The sequence below is a fragment of the Oncorhynchus kisutch genome, linkage group LG2 (genome assembly GCF_002021735.2).
Source record: "Oncorhynchus kisutch isolate 150728-3 linkage group LG2, Okis_V2, whole genome shotgun sequence".
Taxonomy (NCBI): Eukaryota; Metazoa; Chordata; class Actinopteri; order Salmoniformes; family Salmonidae; genus Oncorhynchus; species Oncorhynchus kisutch.
This window is the reverse complement of record NC_034175.2, coordinates 55088618-55113362: the sequence shown is the minus strand read 5'-3', so window position 1 is coordinate 55113362 and position 24745 is coordinate 55088618. Positions and strand designations below refer to the sequence as shown.

General features: G+C 40.8%; 2 protein-coding genes across 21 annotated transcripts in view; both read left to right on the top strand.

Moving 5' to 3' along the window:
* The window catches only part of LOC109868360 (coiled-coil domain-containing protein 141), a 45495-nt gene extending 35388 nt beyond the window's left edge, over nt 1-10107 (top strand). For both annotated transcript variants that reach the window (XM_020457858.2, XM_031797744.1), the window contains 9 exons: nt 3008-3148; nt 3255-3452; nt 3678-3861; nt 4091-4203; nt 4296-4427; nt 4599-4780; nt 5072-5417; nt 7588-8504; nt 9274-10107. In XM_020457858.2, coding sequence (XP_020313447.1) covers nt 3008-3148; nt 3255-3452; nt 3678-3861; nt 4091-4203; nt 4296-4427; nt 4599-4780; nt 5072-5417; nt 7588-8504; nt 9274-9559 — 2499 coding nt within the window. In that variant the 3' untranslated portion in view covers nt 9560-10107. The remainder of the gene's footprint in view (nt 1-3007; nt 3149-3254; nt 3453-3677; nt 3862-4090; nt 4204-4295; nt 4428-4598; nt 4781-5071; nt 5418-7587; nt 8505-9273) is intronic.
* Nucleotides 10108-14798: 4691 nt separating this feature from the next.
* ttn.2 (titin, tandem duplicate 2) overlaps nt 14799-24745 on the top strand; it is a 179903-nt gene continuing 169956 nt past the window's right edge. For all 19 annotated transcript variants that reach the window (XM_031797649.1, XM_031797733.1, XM_031797659.1 and 16 more), the window contains exons 1-7: nt 14799-15007; nt 17807-17910; nt 18336-18539; nt 21057-21344; nt 21722-21819; nt 23619-23839; nt 24144-24480. In XM_031797649.1, coding sequence (XP_031653509.1) covers nt 17820-17910; nt 18336-18539; nt 21057-21344; nt 21722-21819; nt 23619-23839; nt 24144-24480 — 1239 coding nt within the window. In that variant the 5' untranslated portion in view covers nt 14799-15007; nt 17807-17819. The remainder of the gene's footprint in view (nt 15008-17806; nt 17911-18335; nt 18540-21056; nt 21345-21721; nt 21820-23618; nt 23840-24143; nt 24481-24745) is intronic.

Below are 24745 nucleotides of genomic sequence, written 5' to 3'. Positions count from 1 at the left end.
TAGTGTTCTGTTCCAAATCTATTCATGCTACTCTATTTTTACTCAAACACACCCTTTATGCCTGAGACATGATTTGTTGGGCCTCTATGGCAATTTGAAACTTTCATAAAACATGCTCTTATCAATATATAACTGTACTTAAGGTTCGGAAATTAAACTTGTTTCTATTTGTGTTTTCTGTAGGGTTTCGATCTTTCACTGCTGGGTTGTACGTACCATAAATATCTCTACTCTTAATACACATACTTGAGATACCAATACTTGCGAAGTTAGGTCTTTGGGGGGAATCCTACCTGTCAGCTCCTGAGTGGCACAGCTGTCTCCTGAGTGGCACAGCTGTCTCCTGAGTGGCGCAGCATCTCAGTGCAAGAGGTGTCACTACAGTTCCTGGTGCGAATCCAGGCAATTAGTCCAACTTTGTCTGGGTTTGGTCGGGGTAGGCCGTTAAAGTTAAATACATAAAATGTAAACTGGGGTGCATTTATTAGTTGGATTACTTTGCAAAATGTTTCCATTTGAAACAGGTACCGTTTACTCTTGCTACCAAATATAAGCAAACCAAGCAAACAGAATGAAACTTGTTTTCATTGCAAAATGCTTTCTATTTGGAGTAAACGGTTTCCGTTGCAGAACGTTTTGCAACAGAATCCGACTAATGAATACACCTCTGATGTCAATTATAATGTGTAGATTTGTCCCTTTATGATTAGGTTCCATTAAGTTGTGATTATATCTGGCCAGCAGAGCACTGTTGCCTTCTGAGAGATGAGAGCTCCCCTAAAAATGTCTTGAATATACAGTATCACCTGGCTTGGACCATTACTTGGATTGCATCTGACAGTATTTCATACACTGACAACTAGCTGATACAGGTTGACATACTTCTTTTTAGCAAGGGACACCATACAGTTGGCTGAGCATACCTACAGTAGAAATATCTAGACATTCACCAAACAGTGATGCACGTGTACACTCTTATTTCAGGGGTGGTGCCAATTCCATTTCAATTGAGTCAATTCAGGAAGTACAGTAAACTGACATTTCAATTTCAATTGTCCTTATTAAATAGCATTGGAATTTTCAGTTTACTTAATGAATAGACTGAATTGAAATGGAATTATCCCCAATCCTGTTTTATGTCATTTTAGACCAATAAACAATCATTTATATCTGCATGAATAAACGGCGAGAAAATAAATTCTGAAAAAGATGACTTTCAATTTAATTACATTTGAAGTAGATTATATAATCAATATAATCTTAATAGTAAAGACTCGCTAAGCATTTCATATTAATAATGACTTAAAAGTAAATATTAAGCCATTATGTGTTAAGTATTAAGTAGTAATATTTGTGATTAGAAATTGAGAGAAGGACTTTTTTCCTCTCTTTGCTGTGTCATAGTGTCACCATGAAAAAAGACAGACCATGTGGCTGTTGGTGTCAGTGACCGGCAGACATGGTTATCTAGCCAACACCCTTTCATAAGTATGTATGAGTAAACATGATGGCATCTTAGCAGCAGGGGCAGTTGCTGCTGCTCATCAGCTGGGATGAGACCATTTAAATCAGACTGTGCTCTCAGATCCTTATTCTACAGTAGCTAGCCCAAGCCTACTGCCATCAAGACTCAGCCCATTCTGCTTCTCTGAACTACAGCAATCTCTTCTATTTTCAAATACTTGAAACAATACTTTGAAAGTAATCACCGCTGCTACTCTCTGTTGTTATCATCTATCCATAATCACTTTAATAACTCTACCTACATGTGCATATTTCGGTGCATGTGACTATTAAAATGAGATTTGATTTGAATGATTGACTATTTTGAATGAGAAGAAAGTTTATTTTATTTTATGTTTTGAACTCTGATAATTGTAGTAATCTCAAAATAACACAATGGTGTGGTCTTAATGTCTTTTTAGCAAACCAATAAAATTATTCTTCTGTATCTATTTTTATAGTTCCCTAAAGGTTATTTAATTTGGTTCTTTTAAGTTATCACTGAGTCAGAAGTCAGTCATGTAGCTATACAGTAATTGCCTTGGCAAGCCCAACTCCAGCTACTTGGGGCTCCCGAGTGGTGCAGTGGTCTAAGGGACTGCATCTCAGAGCTAGAGGCATCACTACAGAGCCTGGTTTGATTCCAGGCTGTATCGCAACCGGCCGTGATTGGCCCAGCGTTGTCGGTTAGGGTTTGGCCAGGGTAGGCCGTCATTGGAAATAAGAATTTGTTCTTAACTGACTTGCCTAGTTAAATAAAGGTTAAATAAAGGTGAGAGAGTACAGTCCTGTTCGACAACAAACAGACTTTCCTTAAGATTTCCTTGAAACTCATGCTGTATTTTTGGCTTTTTGCTTCCCCCTGCTGTGATTTGACTCCCCAAACCCTCTCTCTCTCTCTTTCTCTCTATTTCTCTCTGTCTCTCCGTCTCTCCCTTCCTCCCCTACCCCCTCTCTCTCTCTGGGCAGTAAAACTCCCCATGTACCCAAACCCATTCCAGGTCGGGAAAAAGCCAGTAAGATAGTTAGAGTTATATGAGGCTCCCAAAATGGGATGTGGAGGGCAGGGGGAGGTTGGTGAGGCTGCAGCTGTCCTGGTCTGACACATGAGCTGGCCATTCTACCATTGCGGATGCCTGTCGATCCAGAACAGAAATGGCCCTGCAGTATAAATCACGTCCCCAGACTTAGCCATTAAGCTCACCAAAATAATCCCCCCAGTGACTGAATCTGAATCCAACCCTGCTCTGATGCACTGTTCTGTTTTCCTGGGATAGGATACCCAGCCCCCTCCTCTCAACCATCTCTCTGGTAGAGCTGTTAGATGGTACATGTTCAATGTTCTGTAACCGTATCAAGGGGAGTGAATTACAATTGATTTAGCTGCCAACACAGATAAGAAACACGGGATGATGATATTGGATTTTAGGTCTTAACTGATTTAAATGTTTTGTATTCTGATTGAAAGCCTTTGTTATTAATATATATATTTTTTAAATTTCAGCTGAGAGAGTCATTCAAGGATCTCAAGAAGAAATTCAACAACTTGAAGTTCAATTATATGAAGAGAAACGACAAGTCAAGGAACCTCAAAGCAGTTAAAAACCAAATCCAGCAGATAGAGATTTATAATGAAAAGTTACAGGTGAGACACATTTCCCTCTTTCCCTGCTGTTCAATGGTGTACATGCATATTTATTTAGCCTCTTTCTTTGTTCATTCTTTATTAATTTCTTTCTCTCTTCAACCAGGTACTGAAGAAGAGAATGCAGGCTTTCACAGTGAAAGTGACATCCAGCACAGAGAAGCATCTGAAAGGCAGTAGCCCCAGAGAGATAGAGGATGCTGTCAATGAGCTACAGAGACAGCTGGGGGACTTTGACAAGACTGTGGAGGAGTACAGAGGGAACCTGGACATGAGCGTGAAGCTGCAGCAAGCTATGGAGGAGGTGCATAGTTGGACAACACTTAAGAAGATACATCATTGACCCTATACTTGTCAATTATGGAAATTAACATATTGTCAAAAATCCTCACAAATTTAAAGGAATTGGATGTAGTATATTTTGTGTTATGATTGTTATGATTTTTCTGAATGAAGTGGATCAAACACGCATTTTCTCCCCTTATCTCTGGTGCAAATGTCTCACAATTCTTCTGCTTTTGAATTTCAGTATCAGTTCTGGTGTGATGAAGCAAGTGCTACAATTGTGAGAGTAGGGAAGTACTCTTCCCAGTGTAAGACCAGGGAAGCAGTGTCTATTCTTTACAAGCAGTTTGAGAAGTTTGTTTGGCCCACTGTGCCCCAGCAAGAGGAGAGGATTAGCCAAATCACAGAACTGGCTGTCCATCTGCATGGTAAGGGGACAGATCACACACAACAAACCACCATCTAGATTTTAGAAACAATTTTTCGGGTCTGGGTCATCTTTTTTGGGAGGGGTAAGGAAATGGATGCTTACGTAGCTTACTGTACATATAGCTGAACAAAAATGTTGTTTCAAAATGTAGGGGGGTTATGTCCTTAGTGGAAGTTACGCCCATGACACTGGCATTGAGGACTGTATGAATTGTCTTTAATGTACAGGTGCTGAGGAGGGAAAGAAGTATATGGAGAAAACTCTCACCAAACACAATGAGATAGTGGAATCGATAAAGGAACTTTGTAATGGATTAATGGATTTGGAGGCTAAACTACAGGTACGATGAATTTGTTGGGGGGGCCTAGTCATTTTCTTCAGTCATTTTAATAGAAAAGGACCTAAAAATATGTGACTTTCCTCTGATTTCAGAATGAGGCTGTGAAGGAGGAGCCTGAAATAAAAAAAATGCATAATGTCATACAAGAGGAAAACAAACAAGAACAAAAATCAAACCAAGAAACAGAGAATGCTGAGATGTACCCCCAGGAGTCTCTTGATGTTGTAAGTTTATTGAGATGGAAACAAGACACTACTTTGTCTGCTTCAGTGGGTTTGAATCCCACTTCTGACGCCACCTGTAAACTGTAAAAAACAAACAAACAATAGTTTCAGTATCACAATTGCTTACTCATAGTATGTTAAATGAAATGTGGGTTCCCTGCATTTATTCAGTCTGAGCTGAAAGAAACTGGACACACTCCTGAACTAACCATGGGAGGGAACGGGAAAGAGGTACCCATCAAAACATTAGAAAATACAAGAAGCAAGAAACCTCATATCCGCAAAACAAGGAGCCAGGACCTTCCAGACAAACACCACCCAGAACATCACAACAAAGTGTTATCAGAGAGCAGGTACCTGCAACCGTGCATCTCCGCCACTATCCACACATAGTTTAGTTTAGTTTATTTGCACAAATATAAAGACAGTTTGTAACAGTAAGAAACAAGAGTATGAGCAGAAAAAAGGCTAAAAGGGCTGGTCGAGTAACTTTGCGATCACACATACAACACACACATTCCTCTCCCCTTACTCCCCTTTTTCTGTTTTGTTGATATTTCATTATATAGATATTTTTTTGCTATTGTAAAGAGACTTTGGTTTGATGAAATACAACCCATGTATTATTATAATTATTATTATAGGTATCACACACAGAAGGCGTACTCAGAGATGAGCAGAGTGGAGACGATCACCAGCAGGTCAACACAGGAGAGTAAAGAGCAGCTGAGCACCTCTTTCTGCTGCACACACACCTTCAACCTGTCCTGTTCACCACTGGAGAGGGACAGGAAAGTCCATGTGCTCCAACAGGCAGGGATCAAGTCTCTGGTCACCTCTCCTACTCTTCCTCCTCCCCCAGCCTTCACTTCAGCTCCCAGCTTCTCTGATATACAGAGAGAGTTTCAGAAGAAGGAGAGGCAGGGCCCTGCTCAGAGGAACTTCCCTGGGTTTCATACTTCTAATACTGATCAGATTGGTCTTCTTACAGTAAGTCCTCAGTAAGACTATTGGCTTTCCAATTATCAAAGCTTATTATCATACTTTTTTTTCTGGCCCAAAATCCCATGAATAAGGGATGTGCATGTGACTATACATCAAATTATATACATCAATCAAATGTATTAAAAAGCCCTTTTTCATCAGCCGATGTCACAAAGTGCTATACAGAAACCCAGCCTAAAACCCCAAACAGCAAGCAATGCAGGTGTAGAAGCAGGGTGGCTCGGAAAAACTCCCTAGAAAGGCCAGAACCTAGGATGAAACCTAGAGAGGAACCAGGCTATGAGGGGTGGCCAGTCCTCTTCTGGCTGTGCCGGATGGAGATTATAACAGAACATGGCCAAGATGTTCAAACGTTCATAGATGACCAGCAGGGTCAAATAATAATAATCACAGTAGTTGTAGAGGGTGCAACAGGTCAGCACCTCAGGAGTAAATGTCAGTTGGCTTTTCATAGCCAATCATTCAGAGTTAAAAACAGCTGGTGCTGTAGCGAGAGAGAAAGAGAGTTGAAAACAGCAGGTCTGGGACAAGGTAGCACATCAGGTTTGTGAACAGGTCAGGGTTCCATAGCCACAGGCAGAACAGTTGAAACTGGAGCAGCAGCACGACCAGATGGACAGCAAGGAGTCATCAGGCCAGGTAGTCCTGAGGCATGGTCCTAGGGCTCAGGTCCTCTGAGAGAAGAGAAAGAGAGAGAGAGAATTAGAGGGAGCATACTTAAATTCACACAGGACATTGGATAAGGCAGGATAAATACTCCAGATATAACAGACTGACCCTATCCCCCCGACACACAAACTATTGCATAATTACTGGAGGCTGAGACAGGAGGAGTCGGGAGACACTGTGGCCCCTTCCGACAATACCCCCGGACAGGGCCAAACAGGAAGGATATAACCTCACCCACGTTGCCGAAGCACAGCCCCCACACCACTAGAGCGATATCTTCAACCACCAACTTACTACCCTGAGACAAGGCCAAGTATAGCCCACGAAGATCTCCCCCATGGCACGAACCTGAGGGGGGCGCCAACCCGGACAGGAAGATCATGTCAGTGACTCAACCCACTCAAGTGACGCACCCCTCCTAGGGATTGCATGGAAGAGCACCAGTAGGACAGTGACTCAGCCCCCGTAATAGTTAGAGACAGAGAATGCCAGTGGAGAGAGGGGAACCGGCCAGGCAGAGACAGCAAAGGTGGTTTCCGTTCACCTTCGCACTCCTGGGCCAGACTACACTCAATCAGGACTTACTGAAGAGATGAGTCTTCAATAAAGACTTAAATGTTGAGAACGAGTCTGGGTCTCTCACATGGATAGGTAGACCATTCCATAAAAATGTAGCTTTATAGGAGAAAGCCCTGCCTCCAGCTGTTTGCTTAGAAATTCTAGGGACGGTAAGGAGGCCTGCGTCTTGTGACAGTAGTGTACATGTAGGTATGTACGGCAGGACCAAATCGGAAAGATAGATAGGAGCAAGCCCATGTAATGCTTTGTAGGTTAGCAGTAAAACCTTGAAATAGCCCTAGCCGTAACAGGAAGCCAATATATAGAGGCTAGAACTGGATTAATATGATAAAAAATGTTGGTTCTAGTCAAGATTGTAGCAGCTGTTTTTAGCACTAGCTGAAGTTTATTTAGTGCTTTATCTGGGTAGCCGGAATGTAGAGCATTGCAGTAGTCTAATCTAGAAGGGATAAAAGCATGGATACATTTTTCTGCATCATTTTTGTACAGAAAGTTTCTGATTTTTGCAATGTTACGTAGATGGAAAAAAGCTGTCTTGATAGGTTTGTCAAAAGAGAGATCAGGGTCCAGAGTAACGCCAAGGTCCTTTACAGTTTTAACTGCGACGACTGTACAACCATCAAGATTCATTGTCAGATCTTGGGACCTAGAACTAGCATCTCTGTTTTTCCCGAGTTTAAAAGTAAAACATTTGCCGCCATCCACTTCCTTATGTTTGAAACACAGGCTTCCAGGGAGGGCAATTTTGGGGCTTCACCATGTTTCATCGAAATGTACAGCTGTGTATTGTTCGCATATCAGTGAACGTTAACATTGTTTCCGAATGACATCACCCAGAGGTAAAACATATAGTGAAGACAATACATGCTATTATTGTGTATTTGTTTATTTTTTCCAATCCTTGCAGGGCGAGGCTTTCTCCCAAGATGTATCACCCCTGCTGCCTCCCGCAGGTAGTCTGACAGAGGGGAACCTTCAGCGGCATAACCTCATGACAGAAGAGTCCCTGTCCAATGACGAATATGAGTGCACTTCCCCCGATGACATCTCTCTGCCCCCGCTCTCGGAGACCCCGGAGTCCAACATCGTCCTATCTGAGAATGACCTGGACCTGGATGGTTTCTGTCTCAGCTCCCAGTCCCACACCATTCACATCAACCAGTACAGCCACCAGTTACGCTCCACACGTAATAATGAAAACAACAGCCAGAGCCAACAGAGGATCAGAGAGCAGACTGAAAGCTGCCACTCTCCTACATTCGGCCTCAACACCAAGTTCAGAGAGGAGTCCTCTTCTTTCGTCCAGAGCACCCTGACTGTCCCAGCACCGATCCTGGTCTCAAACACACTCTCCAGTATTCTGAAAAGCAAGGGAATCCCCAACCTCCCTAATCTCCCACCAGTCGGCCCCCTAGGCCTAAACGAGTGCCACCAGACCGTGTATTCCGTGCATGAGAGCTCTGTCACAGAGACGCAGGAGTGTGTGCATGACCCAAGCAGCGTGATGGTCCGAGGAGCTGCCGTGCCCTCTGCATTCCCCGCTGCTGCCACCACTCGTTCTCTTAACACGCATGCTACCCCCTCCCCATTAACCACCACAGCAGTCACACCCACAGACCCGGGCCAAGACCCAGACCTGTGCAATCCAACAGCCATCAAAGAAGAGATCAGGCTGCCTGGTACCAGCCGGTCCGTGGGGAGCACCCTAGCAGGCCAGGGCCCTCCTCACTTCTCCAAACTACTGTCTAGTCCCACAGTTATGGAGGGATCGCCTGTGACCCTGGAAGTGGAGGTCACTGGATTTCCAGAGCCTACTTTAACATGGTGGGTAGCTCATAGGCATTAGTTGTAGTAATAGACCAATATTTATCTAATAGTAGAATAGTGGCTGCGTTTGAAATGGTATTCTATTCACTATAAAGTGCATTACTATAAAGTGCCCTGTTCAAGCATTTCGCTACACTCGCATTAACATCTGCTAACCATGTGTATGTGACAAATAAAATTTGATTTGATTTGAAGTAGTGGACTATATATGGAATAGCGTGCCATTTTGGAGACAGAGTATTTGGTGCAAGTGATAAATAGTAGAATTTCATAATTTTAATCAAATATTTCTATTCTTTTTATTCTTCATTAACATGACAAGTTCTTAGCATAAACGGTCACTGCTTATTCTACAAGCAAACTGTACACCAATGTGTTTGGAGTATTCTATAAATCAATTCCAAAAGGATCGTTCAGGTGGAGAGGAGAAGACACATTGAGAAATGATAAGATCGATTTATATACTGCATGAATAGTGTTACATCTGAAACAAGTCATTTTTGGTGGGAAACTTTTATTCCATTTAATTTTACTCCAATAATTTGTGAGTTTTTTTACTAATCTTACGTTTGTTTTTTTCTTACTTTTTAATAACATAACTTTTATATAACACAAGTTCGACCATTAGTCACTTTAATAGAACATTGAATAATCTAATTGCTTGGATTGATTGTGTTTCAGCTCACCCTCTGATAAATAGGAATGTGATTTGTGTCTTTCTTGTGTTGTGATTGTGTTTTGTGTTATAATTCACTTCTTGCTTCAGGTTCAAGAATGGAGAGAAACTGACCAATGATGAGCACATAGCGCTGTCACAAAAAAAAGGCAAACATGCATTGTTCGTACAGAAGGTCACTGAGACCGACGCAGGCCTCTATGCGTGCCGGGCCGTCAACCCAAGCGGCACCCTGTCCTCTAGTGCCGCACTTCAGGTGAAAGCACGTAACAACAGCTGTCCCGAACCCGACTACGCTCTTCTCAAGCTGGACTGGCACACTTGTTTTGGTACTCTGTGTTTTCTCCTGTACCTCCTGTACTCATTGCTGTTATGAAGTAATACAAAATATTATATCAAGCTTTTCACTGCCAGACCCTTTTCCACTCTCACTGTAATGGAAAGTAGTGTTGATGTTGCACAGTAGTACACTGGATAACCCTAATTTTAACTGTGAAATCTGTAAGGCTGCCTGAGGTGTCACTTCTGAACCTGATCCCAATAACCACTTACATACTACACCCAAAACACCAACTGTGTGTATGAATGTGAGCTTAATTTATTTGTAGTTTAGACAATTGTTTAATTTGTGCTTAAAACCAAATGATATCTCAACTTCAGTCAAAATATCCTTAATATTATACTTATATTTTATCTGCTTTTTATCTAAGTTAGCGCATTTGATTCTGTGCCTCTATGACCAAATGTCCTACAATTAATGAGAGAATAAGGTATATTTATTAATAAATGCTAAAAACAGTCATTTAGCAATTTCTTCAGTTTCATTACTGTATTACAGTGCATTCGGGAACTATTAAGACCCCTTGACTTTATTTCACATTTAGTTTTTTTCATCATCATTGTACACACAATACCCCATATTGACAAAGCAAAAACAGGTTTTTAGACATTTTTGCACCCCCCAAAAAAATTAATAACTGAAATATCACATTTACATAAGTATTCAGACCCTTTACTCAGTACTTTGTTGAAGAACCTTTGGCAGCGATCACAGCCTGGAGTCTTCTTGGGTATGATGCTACAAGCTTGGCACATCTGTATTTGGGGAGTTTCTCCAATTCTTCTCTGCAGATCCTCTCATGCTCTGTCAGGTTGGATGGGGAGCGTCGCTGCACAGCTATTTTCAGGTCTCTCCAGAGATGTTCGATCGCGTTCAAGTCTGGGCTATGGCTGGGCCACTTAAGGACATTCAGCCACTTGTTCTGAAGCCACTCTTGCGTTGTCTTGTCTGTGTGCTTAGGGTCATTGTCCTGTTGGATGGTGGACCTTCGCCCCAGTCCTTGCAGCTGAAAAACACCCCTACAGATTAATGCTGCCACGACCATTCTTTAACGTAGGGATGGTGCCAGGTTTCCTCCAGAAGTAACGCTTGGCATTCAGGCCAAAGAGTTCAACCTTGGTTTCACCAGACCAGAGAATCTTATTTCTCATGGTCTGACAGTCCTTTAGGTGCCTTTTGGCAAACTCCAAGCAGGCTGTCATGTGCCTTTTAGTGAGGACTGGCTACTGTCTGTCCACTCTACCATAAAGGCCTGATTGGTGCAGTGCTGCACCAAACTTCTTCCATTTAAGAATGATTGAGGCCACTGTGTTCAATGCTGCGGAAATGTTTTGGTACCCTTCCCCAAATCTGTGCCTCAAACTAAACCTGTCTCAGAGCTCTACGGACAATTCCTTCAACCTCATAGCTTGGTTTTTGCTCTGACATTCACTGTCAACTGTGGGACCTTATGTAGTCAGGTGTGAGCCTTTCCAGATTATGTCCAATCAATTTAATTTTCCACAGGTGGACTCCAATCAAGTTGGAGAAACATCTCAAGGATGATCAATGGAAACTGGATGCACCAGAGCTCAATTTCAAGTCTCATAGCAAAGGGTTTGAATACTTATGTAAATAAGGTATTTCTGTTTTTACATTTTGTATAAATATGCAAAAATGTCTAAAAACCTGTTTTCGCTTTGTTATTATGGGGTATTGTGTGTAGATTGACAAGGGAAAACATGTTTAATCTATTTCAGAATAACGCTGTAACGTAACAAATGTGGGAAATGGGAAAGGGTCTGAATACTTTCCGAAAGCACTGTATGCCCTTCCTATAAAAGTCTCAATCTCTGAGATATGATGGTAAATTGTGTTAGCCAAGTCCTCTTAAATATCAATGTCTTTCAAATAAAGTAATGCTTCTGATATCTAAAAGTTGTATGTATTGTTTGTGCTTTCTCTGCCACTACATTGTCATCGCTGTTTTATGGTTCTAGCTACAATTTAATGCACATTTATCAAACATTTCAGATTGAAAGATCTGTAGGAAGAGAACTGAGGTGTTCAGTTCTTGCATTTTACTAGTCTGCATTATGATTGGGAAACTGTCTACCTAACACTTCATCATTTTTATTTAACTAGGAAAGTCAGTTAAGAACAAATTCTTATTTACAATGACAGCCTACCCCGGCCAAAATGGACAAAGCTGAGTTAATTATGGGACTTCCAATCACAGCCGGATGTGATACAGCCTGGATTCGAACCAGGGACTGTAGTGACACCTCTTGCACTGAGATGCAGTGTCTTAGACCACACTAAAATCATATAACCACATGAAACTACTCTCACCTATAACACAATTAAATAAGCAATGAAAATGATCCCATGGCATTTTGACATACAAATAGCACTTGGTTTCAAAGATACAGTATATCTGTAGTGTTGAAGGAATACCTCGCATGACATTACTTGATTTGTAGCTTTGCCTCATTAGTTCACGATTTGTTTTACAAAACAAAAATAAATTAAATGTTTTAGTTATTAGGTAAGACAGTTGATAAAAATATACTAATAACTGGAAATCTCCGACTGTGCCTTTAAGGTTGTCTGTTCTGCTGTTGTACTGTATGTTGTGGGGTAACAAAATCTCTCAGGTCGAGCTGTGGTTCCCTTTTCTCAGGTTACACCTCTTCACTTCCATGTTCCTCTCTCTCCATCTCCCCACTCCACTAACTACTACTTCACTCCGGAGAAGATAAGGCTGGCTCCAGTCCTGTGGTAGAGGGCTGAGATAATAGCTTGAGATTGGCCTGCCTGAACATTTATTTGCAGCAGATAGAGGAGTCAATGCAAACACCCCATTTAATTCCTGCAGTTACTCAGCAGACATTGACGGTAATTAGACAATTTATTCTGAGACTTTATTTTGGTAAACATTTGTGTCTACTGCTCATTGCTCATATAATTTGAAGAATATATCCTGCTGGACCTACTTGACCTAATCAAACAATGTCATACATACAGTAAATAGTTAAACCTGGTCTCCCCAGCCTAACAATGTCATACATACAGTAAATAGTGTAAGCTGGTCTCCCCAGCCTAACAATGTCATACATACAGTAAATAGTTAAACCTGGTCTCCCCAGCCTAACAATGTCATACATACAGTAAATAGTTAAACCTGGTCTCCCCAGCCTAACAATGTCATACATACAGTAAATAGTTAAACCTGGTCTCCCCAGCCTAACAATGTCATACATACAGTAAATAGTTAAACCTGGTCTCCCCAGTCTAACAATGTCATACATACAGTAAATAGTTAAACCTGGTCTCCCCAGCCTAACAATGTCATACATACAGTAAATAGTTAAACCTGGTCTCCCCAGTCTAACAATGTCATACATACAGTAAATAGTTAAACCTGGTCTCCCCAGCCTAACAATGTCATACATACAGTAAATAGTGTAAGCTGGTCTCCCCAGCCTAACAATGTCATACATACAGTAAATAGTTAAACCTGGTCTCCCCAGCCTAACAATGTCATACATACAGTAAATAGTGTAAGCTGGTATTCCCAGCCTGTGGATCTACTCATCAGTTCCTGTAAAAGCCAGAACATAAGGGTATCCTGGTGGGAAGAGATCTCTTCCTGGAGTGTGTCATCTCGGAAAGCCTGCTCCCCGTGTCATGTGGTTAAAAGATAGTGTGGTTGTAGCTTGTGGCGAAGGCGGGCAGGTGAACAATTAAACTTGAAAACATTATACACAAACATACAACATACAGTTCATACATCAGACAATTTAAAAACAGAAGAACAGGCTTGTAAAATGACATTATTGAACTTTACATGACAGTTTTAAAGAACACACAAAAAAAGGTCAGGACATACAGGCATGTTTCAAAACAGAAGTCGACATTAAACATCATTGCTCTTATTCCTGTTGGACCTGATAATATTTGAGTTGTAGAACACATAAGCACACAAGTCCAGGACTACGCTTAGTCGGTGTCTGGGAAACTGTCCCTACATGTTTGTGGGGTGTATTTAGCCTACCTACAGCTAATCCAAAGAGGGTTTTCCTTGAACAGATGAAAATAACTTTATTACCCTACAATGTCCGATTTAAAGACAAAGTAACACTCACGTTCTGCTAAAAAGGAGTGTTGTTGTGCCAGATTCTGGGAAGTATGTGTGTGTTGCTAAGAATGAAAGGTGAAGTCTGGTGTTCTGCAAAAGTGGTAGTCAGTGGTAGTTGCAGGTAAAACAATATTTAACCTGAGTACATAACTGTCCACAAATGTGAATTTGGGACATGTGATTTTAATATTTCAAGAAATGTGACTTCTCAACTTCTGTTGTCAGTGTTCTCCTGGCAGGGCCGAGTCAAAGTGTCTCAAAGCCCTGGCAGTCGTCATGATCAACACACTGAAAATCCAGATGGGAAAACACTTCACTCATCCTCAACAAGTTTAACAAGATAAAAATGTAAGATGGTCAGGAGGGGAAATAGGGAGTCTGGGGACTTAAATAAAGACAATGTATTAATTGGAGTTTGAAAGACTGGCATGAAATACTTTTTTATTAATACTGTTCTAATGTATTGTCCAATACATATCTGAATGTGTTATTGGAGTGCTGTCTATGTCAGTCTTTATGTTTTGAAGAATAATCTGTGAGTGAGCATGTTTTTTGTGTTAGAGAATATATGACAATGAGAAATCATTAGATACAGACTGGGAAATATTTTATAGGTACAGACTATGATGCAGACTTTGTATATGAAGACAGGAAAACTTACACGTACTAACATAGCTGCCACAAGTATTTATCAGCCATATGTAAACACTTCCCCGTCCCTCTGATGGCATAATTTGTTCCAGTCAAGCTACTGATGTGATGGGGGTAGCCCAGGACTTGAGTGACAGGCACAGCCTAACGTTCCATTTGGTCAATAAATTAATTTCAGTAAGTACTTTTACATTTTAGAACAGAAATTGACATAGTGGTAGCATTTGGGGATATGAAAGATTGTTCTTATTCAAAAGGAAAGTCATTCAAAGCTAAATTTTGTGTTAAAAGTAAGTCCGATGAACGCAAACATTGACAACAGAGAGTGGACAATGTTAAGTAAAGTGAGTGACAGGTTTGGGCTTGCATAAAATGGATTCCAATCTCCCATCATCCCCTCTGGGTGGCAGACCAATGAGGAGAGCAGATGCACTGATGATGGGGATTTGCCCAGGGGTATAAAAAGTAACACAACCATATTGTCACTTCTGAGCAGTTGGAGCATTCCCAGCCTTGCCTCGGGTGTAGGGATTGCATAGGAAAAAGAGCAAAACTACACAGCTACACTGTGTGGTTTTGTTTTTTTGGGTTTCTTTGAGGCTAAACTGTTCTCACATTGGATTTTCTGACATTTCTGGATAAGGAGATTGTTTCTGAAGAAATACAACTTCTGGGCATCGCCCCATCAAATCTAGGCACTCTTGTGGATACAAGTAAGTAACTTTAGTTAATTAAACTTTGACCTGTTCCAATGCAGTGTTTGTCAATTAATATTGTGTTATTATCTGTATATAATAACTCCCAAAGAATAACAGGTAACAACTGGTGATTTCCACCTAATTGGGGTCAAGTGTCTCAAAATATATTATGGGAATCATTTCACGTTAAGAACGTTTCATTTTAAATATGTAAATAATTTAGAACTAATGCTTATCATTTTCAAGGTTATTTATATATGGTACAATGATTAGAGAAGCTCCCAGAATAGCCCCTGATAGCATTAGAGTGGTGTCCCAGCTGGGTCGCAATGTCTTTTTAAGGAAATCAGCAGCAGGGCTATCAGTTGCACCTCCAGTTATGTGCCACATGGTGACTGTCAGTCAAGCCTGGTACAGAGTATTTTTAGAGTCTGACATTTCTGTTACATGTCTCATCTGATGTTAACAGTTTTGGATAGTTTTCATACAATATGAAAACTATCGATGTGATGAAGGCTATAATTGATTGATATGGCAATGTCTTAGTTAATTGTTGAGCCAATGTATACTTTCTGAACAGTATATACTGTGGCCATTGTTTAATGATTTGTCCTGCCATTGAGATCACAAAAAATACTATGGAGATTTCTAGAGGTAAAGTATTTCAAAGTTGTACTTTCTGGAGTGATATATATTCAGATGCTTAAGAATAATTGTTATCTGCTAGCTTCATATATGTTCCATTCAATGGAATGTGTGATTTTGTGTTTCATTAAGGCCTAAGGAATCTACACTGAGTGTACAAAACATTAGGAACACCTACTCTTTCCATAACAAAGACTGACCAGGTGAATCCAGGTGAAAGCTATGAGCCCTTATTGATGTCACCTGTTAAATCCACTTCAATCAGTGTATCTGAAGGAGTTAAAGAAGGATTTTTAAGCCTTGAGACAATTGAGACATGGATTGTGTATGGGTGCCATTCAGAAGGTGAATGGGCAAGACAAAAGATTTAAGGGCCTTTGAACGAGGTATGGTAGTTGATGTTTCAAGAACTGCATTGCTGCTGAGTTTTTCACGCTCAACAGTTTCCCATGTGTATCAAGAATGGTCCACCCCCTAAAGGACATCCAACTTGACACAACTGTGGGAAGCATTGGAGTCTACATGGGCCATTGGAGTCTACATGAAGTCTACATGGACCTTTCAACACCTTGTAGAGTCCATGCCCCTTTGAATTGAGACTGTTCTGAGGGCAAAAGAGGTGCATCTCAATATTAGGAAGGTGTTCCTAATGTAATGTACAGTCAGTGTATATTCAATGTGCGTATGTATCTAAGGATTTAAGGTAATACAATAGTGCTTAATGGCTCATATGTTTGGTTGAATAATGTATGTCAGTATAATTCTGGATTCTAGGCCTGTACTGGATTGAAAGTACAGGCCTACTGAGTTTAAGCTGTTCTATCTATAGGCCTAAACAAGTTCTACAAATGTAAAGCTTTAACCTTGCAGTGTTTTGAACAATGAGTTGGATAAGACACATCACCTTTATAAATTCATGACTGGTTTATTAATACTTGATTACAAAACCTCATGTTGATAGCTTATCCAGCTATTGTTTAAAGATGAATTCATGGATTGTGTTGTATCTGTAACTGTAATGGCAACGGCAGACATTTTAGGACTTTAACACAGCCCCAGTCAAGGGATATGTTTTGTTTAGCAGCCCTAGTGTAACTGTAGGCCTAATGGCTGACATTTTTAGACTTAAACATCAAGGGACGTCAATGGATATGTCCTGGTCAGTTGTAGTTATAAAGCATCTATTACACATCAAATCAAATCAAATCAAATGTATTTATATAGCCCTTCGTACATCAGCTGATATCTCAAAGTGCTGTACAGAAACCCAACCTAAATCCCCAAACAGCAAGCAATGCAGGTGTAGAAGCACTAATACACATGTATTAGTTACCTTTGGTAACATTTACCGTACCCTAAGTACAGTGTACTTACAGTGTAACATTGAGTAATTACAGTACTTGTTACACTGTACTTACAGGAAGACTTATTTAAATTTGTAATTTTATTGAACCTTTATTTAACTAGGCAAGCCAGTTAAGAACAAATTCTTATTTACAATGATGGCCTACCCCAGTTGTTACTGTCTTGTCTGTGAGCTGTCACAGGGAGCTGTGGCCCTGGTGTTTGGCTTAACACCCAGACCCCATGGAGCCTCTGATAGCTCAAGTGACAGGACGCAGTAAGCCAGGTGCTGGATATGACACGTCATTAGACAAAAAAATAGGCTCTGGGTTCATTTGATGTATGTATTTTTTCTGCTAATGTAAAATATGTCAAATAAAAAAATCATCTTCATTGGTTAGGTGATGTGACACAAGTGACATAAGACTCTCAAAGGATAAAAATAGAGTTCAAATGTAGAATATGATTTGTTTGGAGATTGTGCCATAAAACTATTGTAAAAGATGTAAAAGAAAGGTAGATTATTTTTCATTGGTTTGGTGATGTGACACAAGCAGTGTGAGTTTCCCAGCCAGCAATTGAGCCTGGTCCTAGAATAAAAGGCCCATTCAATGGAGAATCTCCATTGGCAATGCTTTTTAGTTCTGGAATAGGCGTAGTCAGTGTCTGGGAAACCTGCCCTCGGTGGCTAAAATAAACTCAGAGTTTAAATGTGTGGGTATGCTCTGTTTAGGGATTTTACCATACAACTACTGTAAAAGATCAAATCAAAGATTTATGGTGTATGAGAGGTTTGGTGATGTTCTGCTCTGTTGTGTCTCTTAGGGTGCCGTCCACAATGTCTACACAGGCGCCAACATTTACACAGCCGCTGCAAAGCGTTGTGGCACTAGAGGGTAGTGCTGCAACGTTTGAAGCACAAGTTAGTGGTAAGGAGATATTTTATGTTCCTTTTAAACTGTACCTCATAGATAGAGCTGACTGTCCAAACATAGATATAAATATGTTGAATCATTGATGTAAAACCCCATACAGATATAAAGCCTTTGCACAGCAACATTTTATGAAGTGATTACACAAGTAATAAGTACCCAATTATGGGTTGGTTTCCCAGACACAGATTAAGCCGAATCCCAGAGTAAAAAGCTTTTGTAATGGAGAATGTCCATTTAAAATGCTTTTTAGTTCTGGATCTAGGCTTATTCTGTGTCTGGGAAGCCTGCCCTATGTGATATTGTTGGCCTTTTCTCAACTTTGCTCTGAATTGTAACTGCTTGCTATGAATTTAAAACCAAATTCATCACCATCATCATCAGCTCTGCTGTGCTGACTAGAACGTTGACTTAATCTAAAGGTTCTCCAGTTCCTGAGGTGAGCTGGTTCCGTGATGGCCAGGTTCTTTCCGCTGCCGCTCTGCCCGGCGCACAGATCTCGTTCAGCGATGGCCGCGCTGTTCTGATGATCCCTGCTGTGACAGCCGCACACAGTGGAAGATTTTCTGTCAGAGCCACCAATGGTGCTGGACAAGCCACTAGCACCGCTGAACTTCTTGTTACAGGTGAGAGAACCAGAGTTGATAAAACAGTGGTGTTTGCATTGTTTGAGGTTGTTCTAGCTAGCCAATGCTTTGGCTTGCAGTTTTAGACAGTGTCCTGCATCATACTAAAGAGTCATCATGGTTGCAAGCATAAAGGGCAGCCAAAGATAACATAGTATTCATTAATAAAGTTCTAGAAGCAGCCTCTCCCATTGAAGTGACTAACCACAAGTACTGTAGGCCGCATAGCCCCTTCATTAATAGCTACTTCTGTCTTTACTGACTTGCTCAATTAACAGCACTTAATTTCAGTGATGAGAGTGATAGCTGCAGTGGTGTTTACATTTTACACATCCAATAATAAGAATATTGAATTAGGAAACTGCTGTTTGTACCTAAGATGGACAGGTTTTGGAGCTATGTTTCTAAATGGAGCTATGCTTGTTTGTGTGTGATTTTTTTCAGTTTACGGATTACATATAACGTTGGATAAAGTTGTTCTTCAGATTTACCTGCTAGCGCAATCATGATCAATGTACTGTAACTATTCCTAGTGACTAAACTACACCCTCAAGTTAACTTCTTGAGTTGTGCAATCAAAGTGGCACCCAATTTAAATAGATTTCTCCTCATCTTGCCCTCCAGAACCAGCCTGGACTCAGGGGTAGATGTAACATAGTAAATGTGAATCTGAGACACTCAAATTAGTATGATATGTTACGTATGGTATGTATTAATTTGTGGATGTCCATCATCCATTTAGTATATGTTACGAATTACAATTTGTATGATATGTTACAAATTCCTATTTATTCTGACTAACGTTAACTAGGCTAGGGGTTAAGGTTAGGGTTAAGCTTAGGGGTTAACCTGTAGTGACGCCCAGCCCGTGAACGGGACCGTTATCATCATCTGACACTAATTAGCATAACGCAACGGACATAAATCTTCCTAGAAAATATTCAGATTCATGAAAATCACAAGTGAAATATATTGGAACACAGCTTAGCCTTTTGATAATCACCCTGTCATCTCAGATTTTCAAAATATGCTTTTCAAAATATGCTTTACAGCCAACGCTAGACAAGCATTTGTGTAAGTTCATAGCCTGCATAGTATCATAGCCTAGCATAGCATTATGCCTTGCTAGCAGCAGGCAAACTTGTCACGGAAATCAGAAAAGCAATCAAATTAAATCGTTTACCTTTGATGAACTTCGGATGTTTTCAATCACGAGACTCCCAGGTTGACAGCCAAAGTTCATTTTTTCCCAAAAGATTATTTTTGTAGGCGAAATAGCTCTGTTTGTTCTTCAAGTTTGGCTGAGAAATCGCCCGGAAATTGCAGTCACCACAGCGCCGAAAAATATTCCAAATTAGATCCATAATATCGACAGAAACATGGCAAACATTGTTTAGAATCCATCCTCAAGGTGTTTTTCTAATATCTATTCGATAATATATCAGTCGGGACAATAGATTTTTCACTCTGACCGATTGGAGTAATGGCTACCTCTGTATTTTACGCGAGAATCTCTCTCGGAACCACCATGTGACCACTTACGCAATGTGGCTGCCTACGGCTATTCTTCAACAGAAATGCGTAACACTACGTCACAATGCTGTAGATACCTTGGGGAATACGTAGAAAGCGTAAGCTCGTTGATGGTACATTCACAGCTGAATAAGGAGTCATTGGAACGCAGCGCTTTCAAAACCTGGGGCACTTCCGGATTGGATTTTTTTTTAACAGTTCTGTTATATTCACAGACAATATCTTTACAGTTTTGGAAACGTTAGAGTGTTTTCTATCCAAAGTTGTCAATTATATGCATATTCTAGCATCTTTTCCTGACAAAATGTCCCGTTTAAAACGGGAATGTTTTTTTCCCAAAAATGAAAATACTGCCCCCTAACACCAAGAGGTTTTAAGGGTTAGAGGAAGGGTTACCTAACATGCTAAATGTTGCTAAGTAGCTAAACATGTGTATGTATAGTTTCAAAGTTGCTAAAATTCTAAAGTTGTCCTTGATGTGATTTGGACACGCAACCTCTGGGTTGCTTGACGTCCACGTTATACGCCCATCCGTTGTTCAGTTTTGGGTTTAAATAACTTCTGTGTTTTGAAACTATACCAAATGTAACAAATTGTACTAATATGAGAGTCACATAACTACTTTTACTATGTTACGTCTAGTCTTTGAGACCAGGCTGCCAGAACTGGCATTCTTAGGACGCTAAACATGGATTGCGTTATAAACAATTAGCCTAATAGCCACATTATATTTGACACTGTAAAGACCTATTCATGGTATATGAATAGATAGATGTAAGTTTAGATAGATGTAAGAAGATAGATTAAGTTTCATATTTAAAAAGGTCTCTGGGTAGACCGAATGAAAAAATACTTACGTTTGTCCCCGATCTCCCCTAGCCAATGGATCTCAGTGCTGCTCAAGTTGAGTTCACTTCCACCGATTTTCCTTTGATTTATTTTTTGCCATCAAATTTATTTTTCCATTTCCATTTATTATTGCAGTGGAGACTGCGCCGCCCAACTTTATTCAGAGACTTCAGAGTTTGACCGTGAGACAAAGAAGCCAAGTGAGACTGGATGTTCGTGTGACAGGAATCCCTACACCTGTGGTAAAGTTCTACAGAGAGGGAGCCGAGATACAGAGCTCCGCTGACTTTCAGATTGTTCAAGAAGGAGACCTTTACAGTTTGTTGATTGCCGAAGCCTTCCCAGAGGATTCTGGAACTTACTCTGTAAATGCTTCAAACAGCAGCGGACGGGCTACCTCCACTGCTGAACTGCTGGTTCAAGGTGAGAAAGTTGATTTGTGATTAGGACTGTCATTAAAATGGTGTTTTGGGCGTTTGGAATCCAACATTGTAACAGCCTTCTCACAGTTAGGCTTTCATAAAAGTGAAGTTACAAGAATTCCTGTTTAAATTATTTTTCGAGCATTTCCTTAATGTTTTGTGGACAGAAAATAGCATTTATCTAGCCTAGAGGTGACCTAGCCTTCAATGAGCCAGTCTGTCAATGCATTAAAACTGAATGGAAACAGTTATAGGCCCAGTGAATTCTATATTAACATGTTGCCTGAACTGAATTTGAACAACAGTTTTGAATTCACAACTTGTCATCATGTTCAATAATTTGGTGGGAAATGCATATTTATATTTGTTTCTGTCCAGGTGAAGAAGCTGTACCTGCCAAGAAGACTAAAACCGTAATTTCATCTTCCTCTCAGAGGTCCTCCTCTCAGAGTCGCCAGACCAGAGTTGAGACAAGGGTAAATATACATTAAATATGATCTAAAATTACTTGTGATAACCTAACCCTATAGGGTCACTAAGTAGACTCGACTACAACACCTTCTGTTTAATGAGGGGAAGGACCACAACCTTAAAGCCTGGCCTAGAATGTTCCCTGCACAGCTCAACAGATCACTAGATAAGGCAGTCTCAGAAAAAGCAAAAAGGCTATTTTATTACAGCATTTAAATAGTTTCACAAGGGTTAGGAAATGTATGACTTTGTTTAATATGCAAGATACTCAATCCTAACTAGCCGACCAGCTGACAGTCTCTGCACTGCATCCCCGGGGAGCTGGAGTCCGCTCCCAACACATCGTCCCCGCCCCACCACGGGCACCTGCAGGGAAGATGGGGATGTGGAAAAGAGGAGGAAGCATGCAAATTCCCCAAAAAACCCACTACAAACCAAGAGTATTTAAACATTTGAATGCGCACAAAATCATATCACTACAAAAACACCTAGTGAAGAATTGACTCACCAAAATGGAAGCAGTGCACGGAGAGCTGGAACGTCACCCCAGCTTTCCCTCCCAAGACATAGTGCGTGCCGGACACTCCAAGAGATTAGTGCAGAGGAGCGAGAGCTCCGATAGACAAAATCTAACAGTACTTTGTTGATGCTCTCGTAGCCAACATTCTGGGCAGCGCCGGTAATTTGAGCATAGAACATATATACAATTAAATCATACATCTAACAATGTTTCTCTATATGAATACTCTAAAGGAAAGGGTGGTTGGTAGGCGTTTTGCAAGCGCTGTACATGCGCCTGTACTGGTTCCCTTTCCACCGTCCCTCTTATTGGACTTCAGTTATGAGACAAGTTAAGGCATGGTCCCAGATCTGACGATTCCCTGGCATACCCTAACTGTAGAGCTCCACACACAACACAGCAACGTGTTACATCTCCAACCAAAGCAGAAATACATTATCATCTATCTATCTTTCTATCTATCTTTCTATCTATCTATCTATCTATCTATCTATCTATCTATCTATCTATCTATCTATCTATCTATCTATCTATCTATCTATCTATCTATCTATCTATCTATCTATCTATCTATCTATCTATCTATCTATCTATCTATCTATCTATCTATCTATCTATCTATCTATCTATCTATCTATCTATCTATCTATCTATCTATCTATCTATCTATCTATCTATGGGTAACTGCCAAATTAATGGAATCACTGGACTAAATTAGGGATACAAAGTATATTGAAAGCAGGTGCTTCCACACAGCTGTGGTTCCTGAGTTAATTAGGAAATTAACATCCCGTCAGGGTCATGTGTAAAAATGCTGGGCAGGCCATTATTTTAGCTACCATGGCTATGCCCCCCATAGGATGACAATGCACCCATCCACAGGGTATGAGTGGTCACTGAATGGTTTGATAAGCATGAAAGCCATGACCGTCTCAGTGACCAGATCTCAACCCAACTGAACACTTATGGGAGATTTTGGAGCTCCACTTGAGACAGCATTTTCTACCACCATCAACAAAGGACCAAATGATGGAATTTCACGTGGAAGAATGGAGTTGCGTCCCTCCAAAAGAGTTCCAGACACTTCTAGAATCTATGCCAAGGTGCATTGAAGCAGTTCTGGCTCGTCATGGCCCAGTGCCCTATTAAGACACTTTCTGTTGGTGTTTCCTTTATTTTGGCAATTGGCAGTTGTATCTGTCTGTCTATTGAAGCTATCAGTCAGATAAATACACTTTTATTTCAGTAAAACACTAACCTTTAATGTTGTTGTTTTATTTTCAGAGTATGGAGGCTCATTTTGAATCCTCATCCATGCAAATGCATGTTGAAGGTGGTGGAGTGAGCCATCTAGCACACAAGACCCCACCACGTGTGCCCCCTAAGCCAACCTCAACCTCCAAGTCCCCAACACCATCATCTCTTGCAGCCAGAGTTGCAGGGGGACGTCATCAGTCACCATCACCTGTGAGGCATGTCAAGGCGCCCACTCCGGCCCCTGTTAGGTAAAAAACTTTATTTAAATCTTACATTAACAAGGAAGTGTAGAGAGTTCAACAATATTCCACACATATAATACAGACAGATAGTTCACCTCAATCTCCATAGGGAATAAGACCATGCTATTTTATAATACAGAAATGACCAGGTATTTAGGCTCTCTAGAAGTGACCTGGTAAAACAGTAATTACATGATAAACATATTAATTACTTGTCTATTTACACTACAAAACACCATTTGGTACCAGGTAATATACGAATAATGATTTTTTTTTACATTGATATTTTCTCTCTCTTTGTTTAACGCAGGTCCGTATCCCCCACTTCTAGACTGTCTGTGTCCCCAATCAGACCAGTCAAATCTCCACTGACCACACGCAAACAGGTAGCCCATGGTCCTGATGTCCTCCCACCATGGAAGCAGGGAGACTTTGTTGAAGGGTCCAGCAGCTATTCCAGCAGCATGACTTCCAGTGCCACCCATGCCCAGGCCTCCATGTCTGCCACCCATGCCCAGGCCTCCATGTCTGCCACCCATGCCCAGGCCTCCATGTCTGCCACCCAGGTTCACATGGAGCAGCGCTGGGAGGGCTCTTATGGATTGCAAACGGCTGGGTCCGCTGTATCTGGTGTCGCTGTGAGAGAGGTAAGGAAATTCTTATTTCTTAGGGGCCACTCTCTCAACTCTTTCTGTGGCAGAGCCATCTTGTGGCTGATTACTGAATGTCCATGAGGTGGTAAGGGTTTTAAGATTGTGAACTTATTTGATTAGCTGATTCGCTCTCTTTTTGAGGCCTAAATGAGTTTGAATATTCTGTCCAATGAACGTTTGACGACCTGGATGTATTTTGGGATCTAACATGGCTCATTAGGATAGGTTGCCTGAATTTAGAAAGGTATGACAGCTATTT